General features: G+C 43.5%; 1 protein-coding gene across 1 annotated transcript in view; it reads left to right on the top strand.

The window, feature by feature from the left end:
• The first annotated feature begins 2,634 nt into the window (after window positions 1–2,634).
• Anapc1 (anaphase promoting complex subunit 1) overlaps window positions 2,635–14,923 on the top strand; it is an 86,783-nt gene continuing 74,494 nt past the window's right edge. The window contains exons 1-5 of the mRNA XM_036184293.1: window positions 2,635–2,669; window positions 3,120–3,431; window positions 12,794–12,938; window positions 14,229–14,280; window positions 14,474–14,574. Coding sequence (XP_036040186.1) covers window positions 2,635–2,669; window positions 3,120–3,431; window positions 12,794–12,938; window positions 14,229–14,280; window positions 14,474–14,574 — 645 coding nt within the window. The remainder of the gene's footprint in view (window positions 2,670–3,119; window positions 3,432–12,793; window positions 12,939–14,228; window positions 14,281–14,473; window positions 14,575–14,923) is intronic.

The following is a 14,923-nucleotide window of genomic DNA, read 5'->3' as shown; positions in this document are numbered from 1 at the left end:
TGTCTGGAGCTAAGGTGAAATGCATTTGTTGCTGGGGGTTTTTTCGTGCAGAATAAGGAGTGGAACAGGGTCTCCGGGGAAAGCAGGGAACCCATCCCTTTTTAGGTTAAACCGGGGGCCAAGTTAACTTTTTCAAAAGCGTCAATGGAAAAGCTTTTAACCATCATTTCCGGAAGCCATGGCTTCTTCTAACCAATACACCTCAGCATATTGCTTATCCGCTTTAATGTTTTAGTTTGAATTAGCCGCGCACAGGTTAGGGGGGATCGTGAGTGAGAGCTGTGGACGTGAACTTACCAAACAACTCGCTAGGCCTCTTTTTGATAATGTTTTCCAATGTTAGCCAACATTTAACCACTTCAGTGGAGTAGGGGTGGGTGCTCCCGTAAAGGAGGTCTTATATATATAGTGGGGGTAGGCGTATTAATTAATACAAAACGTTATGGGGTCTCCGAGTGTTCTTATCAAGTGTTGCTAGAACTAAATCTATTCTCAAATTATTTTATTTTGTGTGTGTCTAATAGTTCTACTATAACAAACCTTCTGTTACATCATGTATTTTGTTCAGCTCTCTTTGTAAGGAAGATGCCCACTTTAGCAGAAGACATAGCTTGCTTTATTTCCTAATCAGAGGACCATAATTCAGAGGCTGGCTGCAGCTGACGAAGCTGAAGGTTCAAAGCATTAGGGTGGTTCTTGCAGTGGTCGCGACCAAAAGGAACGAATTCCTGCAAATCCCCGGCTGCAATCATCGTTGCCCTTTCTTCAGAGAAGTTCGACATGGGTTCCAAATATCAACTATATTCTGTGTGAACCATAAAGCGAATTGTCTTGGGTTCAGGTTCTAAAGTACGGGGGAAAAAGGCCAGGGTGTTCATATTGTGGACTACTCATAACCGATTCTTGATGTTTTGAGTCGTTATTTGGCATACTAAAGGATCAGCCAAGCCAGGCTCTTCGTGTTTTATCTCTTATATCATTTCTTTATGCATTCTTTGAGCTTTGGGGATTGGATAGTGTGTGACGGCAACAACATAAACTTTGTTGGCTTGTGCGCTAATTATTTCTTTCCTTTCAGTTGCTAACGTAGACAATGGGGGATGGGTGGGGTTGGATGGTATCTAATCTCTCCTCAAGCGCATTTAAGCTTTCGTGTATATTAATATAAATTTCATAATGTGCTCTTCTCTCCGCTCTACATTTATACCATACTTCCTAAATACCATAACAGGCTTCAAAACAAGCAATTCTGAAGTGTGCAAGGACGTACTGTTCAGTTCTCCATCCTTGTGTCATTGTTTATTATGTTTAAGTTGGCAAACTAGACACGCCTATCACACGACTTTTATTTTTAGCAGCTATAACGTCTTAGAAGCGTAGAAAATAATTGACGTTGTATATAGCTATAATACGCAAGGGTCTAGAATACCTTCGGCAGCACCGTGCAAAATCGCTTGAACGTACTCTCTGGTATCAGGTCTTCCTGTTTTTTGTCCTTGCTTTTGTGTTTTTACTCAAATTCTACTTACCATCAAAGTACTCTTACAAAAGACAACAAATGCTTAACTGCCACAAGCACTATTTTTTCTTTTTTGTTGTGGTTGTCTCCTTTCCGGGCTGGGTAGATTTAATTTTTATTATGCTCAACAAAATCCCGGCTAAGAGACTTTTGTGGGTGTTTCCTCAATATAATCTGGAAATGTGATGCTGAGTGCATAACTATTAACAAAGCCTCCTTATTTGAGAAACAATACCATTATTTGGGAAATACAGTGGTATTCCCGGTTGTGTTATGCAAACCCTTTCGACACACAAAGAACCCCAAAAAGTGCTCTTTGTTGTAGTAAGTACCAACACCACCCGTGTTATGAAAATCTTCCCTTCATTATTTATTGCTGTGCTCTGGCGTCTGTTTCTCTCCGAAGAGAGACATCCTCTAACATGGCAAGCAGAGAGCGGCGGGGGCAATAGGCAAGAAAAAGCCTAGAGACGCGTTGCCTTATCTCCGAGCTTTTCTCCATTGTAGCAAATAAAGGGTATGGTAGATTTGCAGCTGCTCTTATTTAGCTTTAATGTATAACTCCTATAGAAGGCCACCTGAGCAAGGGGTTATTAAAATATTGTACTAGCATCTCATTTCATGCAGTTGGAGGTGGGTAGTTCTTTCTCCGCCTCCTCATAAGGCGAGCGATTTCAGGGATGTTGTCTATTATACGTTGTGGACAGTTCTATTCCAAAATTATTTAAAACTTGTATACTTTCGTGTATTTCGATGCTCTATATATCCACAAAGTCCTCGAGCTGACATGACCTCACCCACAGTAGTGCTTAATTTTTTGGTTGCTTTTTCTTTTTATTCCCCTTGTGGCAAGGAAAAAGTTTCTGTTTTTTATCTTAGGTTACCAAGGCGATGAGTAGCAAACCAAGGAACAAGATTGTAGTTGTACAGAGCAAAAAGATATAAAAACATTTAATTAGCTTTTTGCGCCGTTCGAACATTTTGTGAGGAAGTTGTAACAAAATCTCTGCTTTCCAGCCCGGTGAGAGAGTGGGCATTCTGTCCGCCCCCCGCGGAAAAATACTCGCAAGCGTGCGCGGTGCTCCCTCTCGGTTTAACCTGGAAAGGATTGTGCGATGGTTCTCTGTCTTGAAGAACGGGCAGCGCGCAGGTTTGGTAGGGCCATTGTTCTTTGATCGATCTGGTCCGTTTTTCTTCCTCAGTCAAAGCCCGCAGTGTTAGTCGTCGCTCCGCCGGGGAGCTCAAGCCCTTATAAGGAGGAGTATTTGGGGTTTCTCACCCCGCTTCGGTGTGTGGGTTCACGGGGGGGGAACTGCAGCAGACACACGGCGATACCTATTGTTCCTATATTCTGAAAGTGGCGCCAAGCACATTACGAAACAAGGGTTTTTTTTCTGTTCCCCAGGCTCATCTTTTTGGTGTGCCTTCACGGATTTTTGGAGCCAAGGTGGAGCCGTGCCTTTTTCTTGTTTTTTAAAACGCAGGGTTGTGTTTCTTGGGATTTGGGAAAGACCTGATAGACTACGGGCCAGTCGTTCAGCGCTGTGTTAGGTATAGCTCTCCTGCTCGTTTGTTCTTGTCTTCCTCCCGCTTTCGAGAGGCACAAGAGGTGGGACGTGAATCCCCAGGGGCTTCTCTTTTCGCGTGGTGGCGGCCGCGGCTCTGTCGGTGAGCAGCGGCAAGATATCGAGGTCAAACGGAGTGGGGCCGTGCGCGGGGCGCGGACGGAGGTTGTATCCTCCTCTCTCGTGTGCCCCTTCTCATCGTTAAATGACAAACGCAGCAGAAGAGTTTTTATGGGGCGAAACTGGTGCTCTCGCTTCGGCGGGGGAACGCGGATAGTTGACGGAGAGAGGACGGAAAGAAGGGGCTCGCTACAGTCGGATATGTCTCCTATCTCACCTTCGGGGAGGTTAGTGCGCGGGTCCCTGAACCACTTTTCTTCGCGTCTGTTTTCCTCGTGTTCTACGTTCTGGTGGAGCCTGGGGGAATTTGGGTTAAACGGACAACCCTTGCTGTGGGGTTTGGTAATATCTCGTGCTTCAGAGTTTTTCTTGTTGTTTCTCGCCGGTAAAGGCCAGCCGTGAAATGGGGATGGTTTTTTTCTTGCATTTTTGCTCGCTTTAACGGGCGGGAACACTGCGCAGTTAAAAGAGAGCGACACGTGTATCTCGATGCTTTATCTCTCTGAGTATGTCCTCCATTGGGACCAGTCCACCAACCTTCTCAAATCGTGTTTTCCTTGGGTGTTCTCGTTTTTAGTAGGTATATTCTAGTGTCGCTGGGGGTGGGTGCGTTGGGGTCCTGCGGGCCCGGCTCAAAGCTCATGAATATATAGTTGGATTTTTTGGTTTAAAAGGAGGGATGGTGTCTCTTCTCTCTCTCTTTCCCTTATGTGGGACAAGCAAAATGGGTGGTGAGGGCTGCTATGAGGGGGTGAGGTCTGGTTGCCTTGGCTTTTCTGCAAGGAATATGGCTTTGAGCGCAGGGAAGTCACAGAAAATCACACCCCACCCACCTAATGGAGTATTCTAATTGCTTTTAACCCCCGGGGGTCTTATATCTTCTGATAGTGTGTCTTTATATTTTTTATATAAATATACCATGACCAAAAAAGAGGGGAAAAAATGGAGAAGATGAAAGACATAGCTCTTCTCTCAGGGGTGTGCCATAACGGGGCAGGTTATAAAAAAGTTTTCCTTAGTTCTCCTTGCGGTGCTTTCATAGTCTTCGAGGAAACGCAGGGGTAGCGGGCGGTAATTTATATGAATAAAGCCACTTTTTTCCCGCAACTTTTATACCGGTGTTGGTGCTGATAGTAGATGACCATCCACTTAAGAATCATCTTTATTGTTTCCTCGTGTTCTCATTTCCCTCTTTGTGACAAAATTTGAGAGCCTGTTGGGAAGTTTGTGATGCTGCTACAGGTACGCGAACTTGCGATGAGGGGTTTTATGTTTTCCTCAGGTTGTTATTGCAAAGACTTGAGCGAGAAAGGGGACTGCCAAGCTCTGTTTGTTAGGAATCTGACATGTATATTTTCATATGGATCCGTTTTGTGTTAGGGGCTCTTCCCCAAAGCCATCCACAAAGGTTCTATCTTTTCTTTTATTCATGTTGGAGTGCACCCACGGGCTCCTCTTCACACAATTCTATTATCATACACCTTACTTCGATCTTCACCTTTATCCATCTGCTTTTCTTTAGGGGGAGGCATATTGCATAGGAGCAGGGCAAGGGAGCGAGGCAGGCCCTGCGGCTATACTTGGCCTCTCTATACCATAAAGCCTGGAAGCTATCACTACGGGAGTGTCCCACGTGGTGAGACGTTGTGTTGGTGTGGGGAGGGTATAATCTTTAATTATGATTCTAGTGCAGGGCTAGGGGGTTGTTTTTCACTCTCAATCTCAAGTAGCGAGTGTCACACAAGTGGGGTTGCTGCCGTAATCTCTTGGGGTATTCACTTCCCTCTCTCTGTGATCACAGCCCATCTACAAATCAGCTGTACGGAAGGTTGCTTGTCGGGCTTTTTATCTCGCGCCGGTCAACTCTAGTGGTTCTTTCCTCATGGAGAAGAAGGCAACAGAGATTAGGAGCTCATCATTCCATCTTACAACCTTGTCTTCTTCTCTGGTGATGTCATTACGCGTCCAGCGTTCTCACTTCCGATAAAAACTTTTTCTCAGGGGGGGCTTTTTTCAACATCCGTTCTACTTTTCTTTTTGTCCTCTCATTCCTTGACAAGAGCTTCTACCTGCTACACCATAATTTATATTTTTTTTTCCCTACAGCCCTCAGTTCAAAGACTGGCGGAGCTTAGTGTCCCTAAAGAAGGCCACGTCTCACCCTCTTCCTCCAGTAGAATGTCTTCTGTGGATGACAACCAAGGCCAGAGGAAATTGGGCGAGCCCGTTAGCGCTCTTTAGTTGTGTATGGTGCGGTGGGTGCTGACACCATCTTTTGCTGCTTTCTTATTCCGAGGCGTATTCTAATGGAGCAACGCGAGATTGTGGATAGAGAAACTTTTAAAGAATCAATTGGAATATTTTCGCAGATTATTAAGCAAGGCTGTCATCTATATTTTTTTGAGGGAAGGTTAGCACAAACAACCATGATCAGGGTGTTTTTTTTCCTAGTGTCATACTCTCGCGAGGGGGCAACCACGTCAAGGTTTGGTCAGTGTGTTAGCAGTGAGGTTCTTCTCATGGGAGCGACCTGGATGCGCGCAAAAGAATCGCAGTTCTAGTCCTCTTTTTTTCTGGGGTGTTACAGGGATGCTAAGAGGGCTCAGAGGAGGTTCATGATGTCTCGTTGTATTCTTCCTCAGATGGGAATTGACATGGAGAAAGTATCTAGGCTCAGCACTGGGCTAAACTGTTTGGGTTATATATGCTTCCTTTTCCTTTCATAAATCACCAAATAAACAACAAGAGTTGGAGGGCAGAAATCCATTTTCAAGGAAATGTACTTTTCGAATGTGGCGAGGAGGGTAATCAGTATAAAAACAAAAAAGAAGTGGGTGCACGAGAAGATTATGTGTACGATATTTTTTTCTGTTTTTTTTAGATAGGTATGATGTGAGACCAGATGTGATACCAATATTATTCTTCATTAGGAGGCCTCAAACGAACCCGCGGCATAAGCTTAAACAATTGAAATAAGTGACGTTTTTATATTCGAATACCGAGAATATTGGCCGTGTGGGATCTTTGGACGCAATAAGACTTTGACGGGATATGTATTTCTGGAGCGCTTTATATGATCCTATTTGTCTATTAAAATACTATAAGCGATAATCAGGTACGCGCCATCCCGCTTGGAACTGCGATGGGTTAAATTCAAGGAAGGTTGCGGAGGGGAAGAAACCATAGTAGAACGAGTTGATTTGTTGATGAGCCATAAATCGATTTATTTTATAGGGGATGTTCAAGAAAAGGTGAGGTTGTGAAGGTGATTGAGCCACCAATGCCGTTGCGGGGAAATTCGCGGTGAGGTTACTACGGATGTATGTTTAGACTATTGCAGGGTGGAGAGGAGGGAATCCAGAACCAGATCTGGAGCAGATGGAGATTGGAAACTTAATCCAAGCTCGATAGTCTTTTTTGTAATGTGTAAGGGGAGGGGGACTGAGGTGTTAGTATAGTGACTTGGTTAGTGTTGTTTATTACTCTCAGAGGGGAGGTACTTCCCTCTTAGAGTTAACAGAGCGTCAGAGGGGGCGTGGGGCCACAGGTCGGGAACGTCACACCGGTCTGTCTGTTTTCTTTGTTCTGCTTTTTAAAAATCAGTGCCGCCGTCCAAGCTGCTGAGGTTTGACAGGGGGCGGAGGATGTTTGTTTTTGGGAACAATGGGGGTCTGGTAGGGCTGGGAGTGTTATTTTCATTTTGTGTTTCTTTAAAGGTTTTCTCTCAATCTTCGCGTTGGAAATTAGTGCTTTTCGAGTTTCTTATTGATAGGTTATTTCTCTGATGGTATGTACTTTTCTGGAAATAGCAAAGGGGCCCAAATGACGGCTGTAGGCTTCATTTTCCCATATTGTGTTATTGCAATTGAGCTTTTATCAAGAGACAAGATACAAAGACAATAATTCTCTTACGCAAAAAACCTGGGATGTTAACCTCCCACATCCCTTTATTTCATATCCAGTGGTGAGAAGGCCTACTCCTACTCCTCTTGCGTGCTATTTTCCTTCTCCACGTGAGGTTCCTCTAATCATTAAAGTCTGTGACAATAGTTATGTAGGAGTGATATCATTGAGATGGTTGGTGGTGTAGAGCCGGGGGAATACACCAGCCGTTGGTTTGTGGTGTATTGGGTGCACTCGGCCCGTTTTTTTTCAAGAATGCCCAAGCTCATGTGAGGGCGAGCAGGGTGGTATGTCATGGGGGGGGCACATCCAAAACATTGATGTTTCTCAACACGCAAGTCCTCAGTCTTGGTGCCGGTTCGTACTTAAGTGGGGTTGGGGGGACCACAGGTTTCTATGTTTTCCATCGTGAGCGCGACAACATTTCGTGTCCGTTAAACACAAGTTTACCTTCTTCCTGTGGTTCGGGAACCTGGTTGATAAAAAGACTAGATTTATAATATAAAGGAAAAAGAGAAGGAACAAAAAGATAGTAGGGGGGCGAGGAATTTCGTCACTTTGTGTCTTTGCGTTACTTTGAGGAGAGAGCACTCATCAAAGGCCAGGTGGAGCAGGTTTCCCTTTGTGTGGATGTATAATTTAGAGAAGGCTGTACTTATTTGTGGCATGGGGTGAAGGTGGATTATGTTTGTGTTGAGTATGTCCTAAGGGGGATAGAGAATAAGATAGTGGGGAGTGTAGGTAATGTTAGATACAAAACAACAAATATAATTTATTTGTGCTTTATCGCCCAGGGGAGTAAGGGTGGAGTGCATATTTCACTCGTGGATATTCTTTCTAAATAAACATAAAAAAATCTTCCGTGTCGTAAGAAAAACTGACTTGGATATATGTTGTATCCTCTCGTATCATTAATATGTTTTTTATTGCCCTCAATGCTTTCCACAAGTGTTGTGTTGTTGGTGTTCAGTGTGTGTGGGGTGTGTTGCCGCAGAGACCTGGTAGTAGATGGCTATTGGAACAAATGGTGTGTGAGGTGTTTTGTGCTCAAACCGGCGGCAGCTTCAAAAGGGTTGGTAGCTTTTCTTATTTTGCCGCTCAAACACTGGCAGTGCTATACCCACTCACTCAGGTTTGCCTAGTATCATCATAGTGGTACTTTCCATGAGGGAGAGTATTTCCTCTTTGGGGGGATGTAGTTGTGCGTTTCTTTATAGTATAGTTTTAGTATCTCCGTAGCGGGGTAAGAGGGGGCCAAGGCCGTTGGTAGGCCCCCTAGATTTGAATTTCTATCTTGGAGAGGGGTTGTTTCCCGGTAATATTGTTTTTTTCGGTGAGGTCCTCAGGTTGGGCGGTGGGGTGTGAGTGCATGGGGGTGGAGAGACAGCAGCAGACTTCACCTACTCCCAAATACTCTAGTTTCTTTTCAATTTGTCTTGGCAGAGGGTGGGGGCACACTTTCTAGGACCTAATCGTGCTGTTCCTTTCTCCTGCCTCTTATTAACCCCCTTACATGTCCGGCGTGGCGAATCTAGTTTAATGAGCGAGGTTAGGTGCGTCGGGTTCTTTCTCTCTCGTGTGCGTCTATAAGCAAAAATGAGAACGGTGTGATGATCTTTGAGGAGAGTTTATTGTGTCACTTGGGGGTATGGTTCAAGACTAATGTGAGGTGGACCGAGAGGTTTCGGAAGTAATGTGTATATTGGGTCTCATGGTGTTGTCTGGTCTTGGGTTCAGGAAATTTGGAAGGATTTTTTTTTCCCCAGGCTCGTTGTTTGATTTCCCTTGGCCAAAGGGCACATACAACTGGGGTGGAGGACACTAAGCGTGTCCGTTTCAGGTCAAGGCTTGTGGGCTGGCCGGTTTGAGACTCTTAGTGTAGAATACCTCCTTCTTTCGAGGGTTCAAATCTAAGGTTGCTCTCACCTAGTCTTCTTCTCTCCTTTTTCAGGGGGGTGCGATGGCCCTGATTCCCCATACAAAAAACAAAATCTGTTTTTCGGGTCTTCTTATCTCTAAAACTTCAACTTCTGGTGTGTTTCTTTGGTATAAATTAGTGGGCCTGGTTGTTAAGGAGAATGCTGAGTGTTATTCAGGGGTTTTTTTCAAAGAGAGGAGGCTAGAGGCTACAGTATATGCATGAGAAGGTCGATTTGATATGTTTTGGGGTCTGAATTGGTGTAGGAGGTGAACTCAAAACACACCAACAGAGAGGTCTTTTTATGTTTTCTTAGAGCCACCCTCCTAAAAGCCATTCTCCCCCAGCCACCGGCGTGTGATTTTCTGGCACTCTTTTAATATATAACTATATCTAGACCTTGGTTATCTATCTCTCAATACACCAGCGGAGGCAACCACATTTATCATATCATCAAGCGACGAGCACAACACAACAAGAGCAAAGGACAAGCGGTCGGGGGTATGTCGCTCTTGGCTCCATTTCTTTTCACCATACCTAGTAAAGTAAGTTGCGTTGAGTTTTGGATCTTATTCCGTTATGGAATAAGAAATGATACATAATAAACTTGTTGGCTGCTTTCTTTTATGGTGCATTTTATATCCACTTCATCACACGGGGAGTGACAAAGAATCTTTGGGGTTTTCTGGGACTATGTTTCAAGGTCATGCTATACCCCAAGTATCTTCTGCTTTGGACCCTTCTCTGTTCTTTTCGTGACCACCCAGCGGGGACAACTGGGGGGGAGTCTACAAACGCTTCGGTTTTAGGTAGGTGACCACCAGACCGGAAGAACAAGAACAACCGGGGGAAACGCTGCACAAGATCACTCTCTTAGTTTGTATAATGTGGTATTTTCGGCTTTTCGGAATGGAACAGACGCGAGCGCAGGAGGACCTCCAAAACAGGAAGTCGTTATGTCTAGTCTGAGTGAGGTGCTCATTGTCATATTCCAAATTATAACGGTTTCAGATCCCATTCGCTCTCTTATACTTAAGATAGAATAGTGATTAAATACGTAGTAGCTGTGGGGGGCGGTGAATACTCCTAGGCAATGTTTTAAGGGAGGAACCTTTCGTTTGTCTCTCGTCGTTTGGATTTTATTTATAGTGAAGTTCCCAGAGGGGGGTGACAGAGAGCGAGGTCCAGAAGTTGTGAGTGCGAACAATGTAGAATAAACATTAACGCTTTTATCTTCTATGATTGGGTGGTTTTTTACCCACACGGGATTACTTCGGTTGGTGAGTATTTATGCCTTGGGTGTAAAACACATTAAATCTATTCTTGTTGTTTTTCCTTCTTTATTTCTGTTTCTACTATTGATGATACAGGTTAGCGGGGCGGGGCCGTGGCACCCGCTCATCACTTTCCCATTGTCTTCACCACCCTCCCTGTATTTTGTGTTCCTTAAAAAGACTTTGTATCGAAATATAATAACGGGGCGTAGTCGGTTCATTCTATTTGTTTTCTTAGAGCCCTCTGATTTCTAGGGGCGGAGGGGCTATTGTGTGTGTATTAAATGGGTATTTCCTGGACAACTTTATAAAATCTTCGTTGCTGTAGGACTGTGGGGGGGAAAGATCCCTTTTTTTCCGGAAGCTATTCTCTGAGGGAGAGGTGAGATTTTCTCAAGGGGGGGTCTTTGTTTTTGGGGGTCTGTTACTCCTTAGTTCGTACATACTAGTGTCCAAGTGAACCACTTTGCCCTTCTTATCTTTAGGTAATCATGTGCCGCCATTCTGTTGTTCATGATCTCTCTTAATTATTGAAAATCTCTATCATATTCTACATACCATAGAATGGTTACCCAATAGCGTACGTCATATATCAGCTCTCACGCTTTTATTAATTACCAGGGTGGGAATGAGCGCCTTCCCTAAACAAACCTGTTAATCCCCGGCTTTTTTATTTTGTAAATATCTAAGATTAAAAGTTACCGTGGGGCTGTATGCCACCAAGGGCCTTGGGATTCGAGCTTCTCTGAGAATTGGGAGAAGAAAAACATCCTTTATTTGTGGTCTTCTCTCTTTGTTGAAATATTCCAGTTTCCAAGTCTGAAGTGGTGCCGGCAAAGTGGGGTTGGCTGAATGGTCCACTTTACGTTAAACTTTGGCGGGTTCCCTCTGACAGACGTTGGTGCTTGTCGGGGCTGCAACGGGCCAGCCTGTGACATAATGCACTAACAGATGGTATTGTTTTGTCTTTTTTCTGAAGGGGCCCACTCATCTGTCAAAACATTTCTCTCCTCCTGGGCTTAATCCTTTTTCTTATTACGGTAGCTTCTCTCTGAGGCGGATAAGAAGTCTGCTCCGGGCCCTAATATCTGGATTTATAATTGTGTTGTTTTCTTCTTGCTTCATAGACCACATCGATAGTCTCTCTCTATTTGGTTTACTTTTGGGCATTTCTCTCAGAAGGAGTTGGAAAGAAACCAAAAACTTCTCGTTTGGGATGTATCTTGTTTGTTTGTTTGTGCTTCTTTAACCACAGCCCTTTTTTGGGAAATCAATAAGAGTATGGGGTGGGAGGTCCCCGGGTGGGAGGTGGTGCTTACTATGTCTCATCTTTTTGAGATACTTTCTTATTTACCTCTTCACTCAATGTTGGGAGAAGAACATTTATCTTCGTTTTTTTTCCAGCTTATTCCACAAAGAGAACGGAGCTCTCCCACAGTGTGTGTGGAGTCTTTAAAAAGGGGGATCTGTCTTTGAAATTTAGGAAGGTGAGGCACGAAGGAGGGTTATCCACCAGGCAAAGCCAATTATAAACCTCTAACCAGTTTTGCTCTAAATTACCGAGTGTTATTTAGTGATAGCGCGCATTTGTCTTAAGTGCCAAAGCCAGGCCTTCGGGGATGCCAAGCAAGAAATAAACTGCGGTCCCCTTTGGGGGGGGGAGTTCGTTGTAGTACCCCTCATTGGCTGCCAAATTGATCCCTTTCGGTTGGGGCTATTATGTATTTAGAGATTTTTTTGATTTTTTTTTGGGGGTCGGCTCCTAAGGAGGGCGAGGCAGGACTTTTGATTTGGAGACCGCGACCGTGTAGAGGGGAGCCTGCGGAAGACCTCTCCCCCGTTTCCCTCCGCTCCATAATGGCTGTTATACGTATTTCGGCATACAATATAACCAACATAATCCTTTTGGGGCAATTTGTTGTTGCAAGAGCGCACGGACCCGACCAACCGTTCTCAGGGTTTTCTTTTATCTGGGGTGTTCTTTTTAGGGGAGGGCGAACCATCGTTTCTCCGCAGCTTGTTTTTCAGGTGTAATGTTGGAACGGCGGTGAGATGGTGTGAACTAGTCTTTGGGCCTCCTTCTTCTCTAAAATGGCACAACTCGAGCAGTTGGAGTTGATGATTTTTTCCCTGTTATTTTTGGGTTCGACTTTGACGAAGAGAGCAAAAGTGGGGATTAGAATTCTACGATAAGCCACAAACTATCTCTAATATTAGAGCTGCAAGGAATGGTGTTCCCTTTTTCCAGAAACCTATTGGGAATGAAAAACTGATATTTTCCACAATAAAATTAGAACTTCCAAAGTGCGTTGACTCATGTGGTTGAGTTGCTTGGCCTTTTTTTCTCCTTGAGAAGGGCATATCATATAAATGGGTAAGATTTCCTTCTAATGTGTCCCTCTAATGTATCTTTCCAGTCAAGCCAAAGAGCTGTGTATATACGTCTTTGTACTCAATAGAGCGCACGCTCGATATGTCCATTATTAATCTCAAGAAAAGGTGTGAGTGAGATCGGAGATGCGGCTGACTACGATGAGGAGCTGTATGTGGCTGGGAACATGGTTATCTGGAGCAAGGGGAGTAAGAGCCAGGCGCTGGCCGTGCACAAAGCATTCACAGTGGACAGCACTGTCCAGCAGGTGAGCTCAGCGAGGTTACACAGCCCACTAACTGTTTAATAGGAGTATGGATCTGTTTGGTGACAAAGCAGTGTGGCAGTCCTGGGAGTGTACATTATGTTGAGACTGGCAGAAAGTGAGATTCTCCCTTTATCCGTCATGACAGGGTCTCCAGCCCAGGCTGCCCTGGCACTTGAGATCCTCCTGCCCCAGCCTCCCGAGTGCTGGGATGATAGGCGTGCACCACCACATCTGGCACAATCTTCTATCCTATTGCTGCTGTTTTTGTACTGAGGATTGGATTTAGGGCCTGCTATGCTAGACGAGCTCTTTTCCACATGCATACATCGCACTGCATATGATATGTTATAGTATGTTAACACTAGAAGTGGACCTAAGATCTGTTATCAACAAAACGCTATGTGACCTTAAAAATCATGATTACTATAATTCATTTCCAGAGATTGAGTACGTTAAAATTACTGGATTCATAGTGAAAGGAAATTCAGCCTAATTTGCTACTATCATAGTGGTTGTTGGAACCAGTTTCTAAAAATTGATTGAAGAAATTAAGCACTTACTATTTTAGGAAGATAGGCGATTTATCTATTTGATGAAGGAAACTCTTAACTTACTGAAGAATACCGACCCATAAATGTAAAATAAAGGGTAGAAGCAGAAATCATTTTGTAGCTTCCAATGTGCTAATCAGTTTAGGCAAGTTGTAATGGTTATTAACACCATTGCGGAAAAGGATGATACCATGCCAGTAAGGTATTACTTGCTGAATATAAGTAAACAGTAGCTTTTCGCCTTTCCTGGAACTCACTTAGTAGCCCAGGCTGGCCTTGAACTCACAGAGATCCACCTGGCTCTGTCTCCCGAGTGCTGGGATTAAAGTTGTGCGCCACCACAGCCCGGCTGCTGGGTCACTTTTAAACTCTCAACATGATCCTTGCTTTTATAGGATGCAGGATTTACACAGGCCGAGCTGATATTTGAGCTTTAATCGCAAGACTTGTATCAAATGAGTCTTTTATTATTTTATTTTCCTTTCTTTTAAGATTTAATTACAAACATAAGTTATCTTAGAATATGTGACATTAAGTGTTCTATTTTTGTTACTCTTGTTTGTTTCCATGGTATATATATATGTGTGTGTGTGTGTGTGTGTGTGTGTGTGTGTGTGTATAAATACATCTATATTGAGCTGAGGAAATGTATTATGGTAATATTGTTACTGATGTCATTAGCTGGCAGATGATTATTTAGATGTAAATTTCTTAGACAAGCATTTTGTTTTGGTTTTAGGCATTGTGGTGTGACTTCATTACATCACAGGATAAATCTGAAAAGATCCATAGTAAGTTTCTTTATGAAATCTTATTTCCCATGATTCCAAATATTTATCTTACTGTGTGATATGTTTATAAGCAACTCTTAGTCATAGTGATTTAACTTAAAAGTTTTGCATTATGCATTGATGAGCTTTTGCTGTTTGAATTGAACTGTTTAGCAGGAAAATAACCCATAAATCCTGTACCTGTTTCTTTCAGAGAGCCATGAGGTAGAGAAATGCATATGTATATTACAGAGCTCATGTATGAACATGCACAGCGTAGATGGGAAGGATTATATAGCATCCTTACCATTTCAGGTAAACTGAGTGCTTGGAAGTTTTCCATGTGTTTTGGTAGAGCTCATGTGTAGCAGATTTTTATGTAGATCTTGGTATGTGTGAAGGGTTTTATTTGTACTAAATGGTTTTAGTTCACCGTGTGCCTATCCTTTCCACAAAAATAGTGTTTTAGTGAAGTAAATTATAGTACGAGATGTTTGTCAGTTTAATAATATTTAAGAAATCCTTTTGGCTTTATTATAGTAGGTATATGAATAATATTGGACTTTTTTCTTGCTCAGTGCTATTAAAGTTTTATTACACTCTGGTGTTGGTATCCACACTGGCAGCAACTTCACACTGAGCACCTCTTCTGTGGGTTTGATTT

The sequence above is a fragment of the Onychomys torridus genome, chromosome 4 (genome assembly GCF_903995425.1).
Source record: "Onychomys torridus chromosome 4, mOncTor1.1, whole genome shotgun sequence".
Lineage (NCBI taxonomy): Eukaryota > Metazoa > Chordata > Mammalia > Rodentia > Cricetidae > Onychomys > Onychomys torridus.
Note: the sequence above shows the minus strand (reverse complement) of the source record. Positions and strands in the feature narration are given on the sequence as shown.